Source organism: Temnothorax longispinosus, unplaced genomic scaffold (genome assembly GCF_030848805.1).
Source record: "Temnothorax longispinosus isolate EJ_2023e unplaced genomic scaffold, Tlon_JGU_v1 HiC_scaffold_467, whole genome shotgun sequence".
NCBI classification, from domain to species: Eukaryota; Metazoa; Arthropoda; class Insecta; order Hymenoptera; family Formicidae; genus Temnothorax; species Temnothorax longispinosus.
In genome coordinates this window covers 1-8,636 of record NW_027270305.1, presented here as the reverse complement: position 1 = coordinate 8,636, position 8,636 = coordinate 1, and the positions used below count along the sequence as shown (strand labels likewise).

The 8,636-nt window shown below is 40.4% G+C and overlaps 1 protein-coding gene across 1 annotated transcript; it reads right to left on the bottom strand.

Moving 5' to 3' along the window:
- Positions 1 to 1,134: 1,134 nt before the first annotated feature.
- Positions 1,135 to 6,361, bottom strand: LOC139824611 (uncharacterized; the record flags this gene model as incomplete). Its single annotated transcript, XM_071797150.1, has 2 exons — positions 4,958 to 6,361; positions 1,135 to 4,698 (listed from the first exon to the last, which is right to left on the bottom strand). Coding segments are annotated over exons 1-2 (4,968 nt in total), but the record flags the coding sequence as incomplete, so codon positions are not given.
- Between the last annotated feature and the right edge of the window lie 2,275 nt (positions 6,362 to 8,636).

The following is an 8,636-nucleotide window of genomic DNA, read 5'->3' as shown; positions in this document are numbered from 1 at the left end:
ATCTGTAAAATAAAAAAAGAACGAAATTAACTCGTGTCTGCTCGATAAACTTGTTTGTACGCAACGCTATTCAACTATGTAATGTAAGTGGATAAATGAAAATCGAAACGATCCCTGAAGTATCCTTGGTAGCGCTCCATTTATCCAGATTGGAATCGAAAGGTATGCCAAAGAAAAAAATTGTGCAAATTAGAAATTTGCACTTCGCTTCCTCATAGAGGAAACTTTAACTTCCGCAAATTTGGATATATCGATCTATTTTTAATTTTATTATATTTTTCAGTCTTTTCTACCCCTATTTCATATATAATTCTTTTAAATTCGGTTGATTAGACTTAGTTTTATACGCGATCAAAATCTCCGAAATTTCAAACGTCTGTAACTCCAGAACTAATTAACCAAATCTTAATTAATTATATATAAAATAGGGGTAAAAAAAACTGAAAAATTTAATAGAATTAGATATAGATCGCTGTCTCAAATATTGAGAAAGCTATAGGATAAAACACACTTTTCTAAAAAAAAAAAAAATTCCAATAAAATCTATACCGGTCAACCGATTTTAATAAAATTTTAGGAGAACATACTTTCTATGATACTCTATTTGTGTGACAAATTTCAACCCGGTATCTAAAAAATTGTAGAAGTAGATGCGTGTACAAAAAATCCGTACATACACACACTGTTAATGCTCCCAACTTGGGGGCTTGTGCGTATGCACGTATTCGTCGTGAATAAATAAATCCTGGGATTAAAGTGGACTGTATAATTTTTACTTAACGTTCGTCCGTACAAAGGTATCGCCAGATCGCAACTGACTCTCGCTGCCGCTTCGCCTCACGGCGGAATCTAGCATTAACTATCGCCGCAACGACACTAGTGGCGCACACGCCGTCTAATCGCGGTGATTTTGAATCAAAATACAAAGAATCTTAGAGATGCGCTCAACGCCATAACATACCGCGCGCCTTGGTAACCTGTGGTTATCAACATTTAAGGAGTAATACCTAAACTAAAATTGACAATGACTTATCTACTAATTACGCACGCAACTTAAAATTAACGACGGCTCGATTACAATGTACGCAAGCAACTTAAAAACTAATAACATTATGGACGCTTGTCATTGCTTACGCAATCTTCTATCGGTAATACGCAAAGTTTGACAGCTGGACGTTTATATTCTCCCGTGGAGGTTTTTATAACAGCCGTTCTAACGATTTTATCCGCTCCTGGCAATACTGATATTACTCGCCCAAGAGACCATTTTAAAGGTGGTAAGCCGTCTTCTCGACACAGGACCAATTGACCCACCTTGATTGGAGGTCCAACATTCGACAACCATTTATTGCGCCGTTGCAAATTAAGCAAGTACTCTGACGACCATCTTCTCCAGAAATGTTGGCGTATTTGTTCTATCATTTGCCATCTGGACAGTCGATTGATTTTTATATCCGTTATGTCTGCCTCTGGATAAGATGTTACCGTACTACCTATAAGAAAATGACCTGGAGATAAATAACTCAAATCATTAGGATCGGTGGATAACGCGGTTAAAGGACGAGAATTCAATATAGCCTCTATCTGCGTCACTAGCGTAGACGCTTCCTCGAAAGTCATTGCTGCCTCTACAGTGGTCTTATAAAAGTGATTCTTTAAAGATTTTACTGCGGATTCCCACAAGCCTCCAAAATGTGGCGCACGAGCCGGAATAAAATGCCATTTAATTCCTTCTGAAGCTGAGTATTCCACAATATTGTGTCCTTGTTGTTCTAGTGAAAAAAGCTCCTTGCATTTCTCTAACTCTCGATTAGCCCCAACAAAGTTGGTGCCGTTATCCGAGTAGACGTTAACCGGTCTTCCTCTGCGACTAATAAACCGTTTAAATGCATTGAGAAACGCATCCGTGGTCATGTCGGAGACCACCTCTAAATGTACGGCCTTGACTGCCATACATATGAATATAGTGACGTAAGCCTTGACACGCTTAGCCCCTCTCCTTCTGCCTTCTCGTACATATATGGGCCCGCAAAAATCAACTCCTGTATTGCTAAATGGTTTTGATGGAGTTACTCTATTAATTGGCAAATCGCCCATTATTTGCTCAGAACCACGTGGTCTTAACCTGAAACACTTAATACAATTACGAATTAATTTTTTAACTGTGCCGCGCGCCCTGATAGGCCAATAAACTTGTCGCACAGCTGCCAGAGTAGCATCTGCTCCAGCATGACAATGTCTTGTATGTTCATGTAGAATGATTAACTCGGTGAGCCTGGAGTGATGGGGTAACAACAGCGGATGCTTAGTTTCATATTGTAGTTCCGCATGCTTCAATCTGCCTCCCACACGCAACAGGCCGAGATTATCCAAAAAAGGAGTAAGATGTCTTAAGCTGCTGTTCCTGGGTATAATTTTGTTTTCTTGTAAGGCACGTATTTCTGCCTCAAACGCAGATAGCTGCTCCCTCTTGACCAAACATACTCTGGCATGCTCCAACTCTTCTACTGTTAAAGGCTGCAACGATTTTACTTCGTTCCTTTTCTTGCACCGATCTGCAAACAAGTACCGCAGGCAAGTAGCCGTGACCCGAACGAGTCTTCGAAAAGTAGAGAATCTACTTAAAAGATCATCCTCAGGCGGCTTAGAGATTGCTAGCATGGTTTGTTCGTGTTGATGCTCTTCAGGGCTATCTTCGATATCCTCGAGTTCCACTTGCTCGTCTATTTGATTCTGATTCTTCAGCCATGTAGGCCCATTCCACCATAACTGAGAACTGCATAGTTCATTCGGAGATGTGCCTCTTGATACTAGATCTGCCGGGTTCTCCTTCGTTCCTACGTGGTTCCAATCTTCGACCGAAGTCAACTCTTGGATTTCTCCTACCCTGTGGGCAACAAAGACTGGCATCTTTTTATTAGTCGCCCTGATCCAGCACAACACTATCTGCGAATCAGTCCAGTAACTAACTTTCTTTATTTTAATGTACAATGAAGCTTTAATCTTGTCCAACAATTGAGATAATAATTGAGCTCCACACAATTCCAATCTAGGGATCGAAATTATCTTAAGGGGCGCGACTCTGGATTTCGCACATAACAAATAAACTTGAGGTGACTTATTGTGATCGAGATATCGGATATAGACGCAAGCACCATAGGCTCGCTCACTGGCGTCACAAAATCCGTGAAGTTGGATCTCTGCATCAGGATGATTCTCAACCACTTGACGGGGGATACAGAATCCATTTAAGTACTGCAAATCTGTAACATAACTTAACCACTTGGTAAATATATCAGAAGGCAACGATTCATCCCAGTCTATTCGAAGCTTCCATAATTCTTGTATTAATATCTTGGCCGTTAGTATTACTGGAGCCAATAATCCAAGAGGGTCGAATATTTGTGCTATACTCGATAACATTGACCTCTTTGTGCATGATACAGGAATTGCTATTTCGATGGAGTACTGAAACGCATCTTTTGCGTGATTCCACTTGACACCCAATGTCTTGACAGAGCCGTCCTTATCTAATTCAAGAATAGCGTTGTCCATTACGTTTCCTGGAATGTCCTTTAGGAGGTCTTCATTGTTGGAAGCCCATTGTCGAAGCACAAATCCTCCTGATAGAAGAAGTGCTGCTACTTGGTCACGAATTATTAAAGCCTCTTGCAAAGAATCAGCACCTGATAGAAGATTATCTATATAGAAATCTCTCAGTGCTATTAACGCGCCAATTGGAAATTGATTTGCTTCTAGTTCGGCTAATTTTTCGATTGATTTCGTGACTAGAAATGATGCTGGCACGGTTCCATAAGTCACAGTTAACATTTCGTAAGTTTTAATCGCTTGAATGATTTCTTCTCTCCAGACGATACGCTGCAATGCCACTTGATCTTCTTCCACGAGTACTTGTCTGTACATCTTTGCTATATCTGCTGTCATTACAAATATAAATCTTCTGAATCTCAGCAAAATGGAGAATAGATCCTGCTGTAATACTGGACCTGCCATAAGAGCGTCATTTAGCGAAATGCCGCTGGTGGTCTTGCTAGACGCGTTGAATACCACCCTTAATTTAGTGGTGGCGCTTGATTCCTTTATAACGCAATGATGTGGCATGTAGTATTGTGGTTGGATATTCCACCTCGCACTATTCTCTGGAACTTCTCTCATATGTCCCAAGTTTAGGTATTCACGCATGAATTTCGCGTAGTCTTCTTTTAACTGCGGTTGTCTTGCGAATCTTCTCTCTAAATGCTTGAGCTGCTGAATGGCCAGATCTCGCGAATCTCCGAGTTTTTGAAGCTGTTCTTCCTTTGTCGGCAAGCTTACGACAAATCGCCCTTCCTTGTTACGTTTGTATGTTCTTGCGAAATGCCCTTCACACATGCGCTCTTCCGGGGTACGAGTGTTCTGTCTCTGAATGTGCTCCATCTGCCAGAAACGAGTGAGACTCAGATTTAACTGTTCGTTGACCGCCAAGCCGCAAATGGTTTTCTTGTGTTTCTGATCTTCAACTATCAAATTTCCCGATGCTATCCAGCCGAGAATCGTCTTTTGCCATGTTGGCTGCGTTTTCGAATTCTTGATTTTGCCGATGCACATAAGATCGAAGAATATTTCTGCTCCTAAGAGTAAATCCACCTTAGATGATTTGTAAAACTCTGGATCTGCTAAGAGAATGCCTTCCGGAACCTGTAATTCGTTCACGTTAATACGATTGACGGGTATGGACTGAGTAATTCGATCTATGATTAGGCAATCGAGGTTAGCACTGAATTTGTTGATTCTTGAGTGCAATATTACTTTTACTCTCTTGCTCGTTTGTGTAGACATTTCTCCTAATCCACACACCGGAATGTGTGGAAAACTGTTTCAGAGATAGCCTTTTAGCACAACTACTCGTGATAAAACAGGATTGTGACCCGCTGTCCAATAATGCTCGACAGACTACCTTATCGCCTTTGCTGTCTGTTATTTCGACTAGCGCTGTTGCGAGAAGCACCTGTTTGCTTGGCTTGAGAGCAGAATGGTTTACGCTTGTAGCCACCACCTTTTCTTGGTTTGCCGTACTCGTATCTTCGGTTGTTGACTCCGATGTCTTCGTTGTTGACTGCTCCAGATGAAGCAACGTGTTGTGCCGCTTATTGCATTTGCGACATGGTCCCAATGAGCATTGTTTTGCTATATGAGATGTGTCCTTTAGACAGTTTAGACATAACTTGCGCGATCTAGCTTCTTTGATCCTCTTGTCTACTTCTAGCTGCAAATAATCACCGCATTTGTATATAGCGTGATCTTCCTTCTTACAATATGCGCATTTGTTGCTGGTTGTGGCTATATTCGCTGATGTACTCTTTGATTGGCCGTGTTTTCCTTGAGCTGAGCCTGACGCTCCCGGTGGTGCTGTACGCGATGACGCCTCCAATGCCTTACACTGCTGCGCGAGGAAATCTGTTAGTTGCTTGAGTGTAGGCACTTCTCCTTTTTTCATGGAAGTTTCCCACGCTTTTCTTGTGTTCGGATCCAAGCGACTCGTTACCAAATAGATCATTAAGTCGTCCCAATGTTCAGTGGGCCTTCTTAATGCTTTTAATGCTCGTAAGTGTTTCAAGACGCTATCCAAAAGACGTCGTAGCAATATATGATTCTCTTTGACTATTGCTGGAATTTCAAACAACGCCTTAATGTGCTTTTGGACAATGAAGCCCGAATCGTCGTATCTTTCTTTCAGCATCTCCCAAGCTTCAACGTAGTTCTCATCCGCTACGTCTAGAGACCCAATTACATCTAGTGCTTCGCCACTTAATGCTGCGAGTAGATACTGCATTTTTTGTATGTTGGGAAGCGTGGCATTCTGGTCAATCATACTCTGGAACATATTACGGAATGGAATCCATTCTTCGAATGCACCCGAAAATGTGGGCAAATTGACGCGAGGCAATTTTAAATGATCGTTAGTGAATATACTTCCCTGAGTAGCCGGCGTTCCTTCCCTTAAGTTTCGTGGAACCTGGTTTAGGTTATGTGCCGCTGATCCCATCTTGCTTTCGATCATCGTTTCAAGCTCGGACGTAATAGCGAAGTATCTCTCTTCAAAAGAACGTCTTTCTTCGTCATGATTTCTTGCATCGTCCGGACTAACCTGTATTTCTTCAATCTCTGTTTGTATTCTGTCGAAGTTGTCCCATGTCTCGTTGAATTTGTGCAACCGTTGACGCAGCTCGACAATTGATGTATTTCGCACGTCTAATCCATCTAGATACGAACTAAACCTTGTGCATTGAGATTTTATCTGCCCGCGTTTCTGTATCAACGATTTCAAGCTAGCGGCAACATCCGCCTGTGCCTCTGCCATATCGACCTAAGATTTTTCGGAGGCAGGGTTATGAATCGCCGCGTGCGATTATGTACTGAGTTGCGATCTTTCTAGTTATCGACTTATCGATTTATCGACTATCGTAATGGCAGCTCGATTGCTTCCTGCCTCTATGCCCGTGATATCCGGTACAATAAAAAATGGCGAATCTCTATCTTACGCGCCTTAACTACGCACGTAATTCTGCAGACGAACGAGAATGGCTTTTACAGATGAACGAGATTGGCTGCGCTTTGCGGTTACTTATCGTTTGCCCGATAGCGGCCCAAAAATGACACTCAGGACTCGATGCTTCTGCGGGTCTCGTATTAGCTCGACACAATACCTTGAGTCGTCCTTTCTCGCCCAAGCCGTTGTACAATTCTCAATCCTCGATCCAAATCCGGCTCGAAGGACCAAAATGTTAATGCTCCCAACTTGGGGGCTTGTGCGTATGCACGTATTCGTCGTGAATAAATAAATCCTGGGATTAAAGTGGACTGTATAATTTTTACTTAACGTTCGTCCGTACAAAGGTATCGCCAGATCGCAACTGACTCTCGCTGCCGCTTCGCCTCACGGCGGAATCTAGCATTAACTATCGCCGCAACGACACTAGTGGCGCACACGCCGTCTAATCGCGGTGATTTTGAATCAAAATGCAAAAAATCTTAGAGATGCGCTCAACGCCATAACACACACACACACACATACATACATACTTCCGGACATTTTTTACTAATACGATTTTCGACATTTTAGAACATTCTAAACCTATTTCGATCAAAATCTCGAAAAATTTTTTTTTTACCATCACAAAGCTTCCTCTATGAGGAAGCAATATGCAGTATGCAGGATAGATGGAGAAATAAATGACTTTGCTATGTAATTACTTTATTTCATCATATGGCAGATCAATTTTTACGGCTGCGTTCCATTATTCATTGTCAGTACTGAACTTTTATAGTATACGTGACGTAAACTATAAATCAAAGGAGATAAACTAGTATACGTGACGTAAACTATAAATTTTCAGTACTGACAGTGAATATCGGAACGCAGCCTATATGTGACCTTCTAGTTAATTATTATCAAGTCGTTTATTTAAGAAAAAGTTTGTTTAGTTACGTAAGTTTATAAACACAGTTTACCACAAAAAAAACAAACAGAAACTTCCGGATAGAACAGAAGATTAGTTGCTAATGACTTATTGTTAGTAACAAATTTGTTTTCGACGAGGAAGAGGCTAATTTTCGACAGAGGCCAGTCAGGCTCGACGCTATTGATTTTCATCGATTACCTGCATATGCGTGATCAAGTGATTCGAATAAGTAATCATTTATACATCAGTGTTTCTTCCATTAAGGAGAAAATTAACAGAAAAATGGAAACGGAAGCAAGAGAAAAGAATTATTCAAAATTTTCGTATAATTTGGTCTGCTTACTTCAACTGGAAAACAAAGCTTGAATCAAGAGTTCAAGTATAATCTACAAAATATGGGACACAGAACAAATTGCACAATTCAAGAAAGACAGTACTTATGGATAAAGTTACGAAGAATATAGTAAGAAAGGTGTTTCAACGACGATTTCAAACCTCATACACACAATACTGAAAGAATTTCATTAACATTTCTCTATCTGTAGGTAGTAATTTATATATATAAAAATGAATGTATGTATGTATGTATGTCCTTTATACACTCTTAAACTATTCGACTGGTTTTGAAAGTATTGTATATGAAGTAGGGGTAGAATTTTCCGGGGAGTGTTATAGAATGTATAATTTTTCGTTACCGATCTTTTTGGAAACCGGCATTCGAAATTTTTTCATTTTTTCGGGAAATAATTGACCGAATTTCAAAGAAATATATATGAAACAGGAGTAAAATTTCCCGGGGAGTGTCATAATGTGTATAGTTTTTTGTTACCGATTTTCTGGAAACATGTAATAAAACACGCAAATAGTCTCTCTCAAATAGTCACTCTTAAACTATTCGACTGGTTTTGAAAGTATTGTATATGAAGTAGGGATAGAATTTTCCGGGGAGTGTTATAGAATGTATAATTTTTCGTTACCGATCTTTTTGGAAACCGGTATTCGAAATTTTTTCATTTTTTCGGGAAATAATTGACCGAATTTCAAAATGTGAAAGCAGCAACTTCATAACATAACACAGACAAATGACATAGACACTACGCGGCGCATCGTCGTGTATTTTCGCGTTATTAAGATTCAACATCGCTAGGGCAGCGACATCATCTTTTGGTTTAA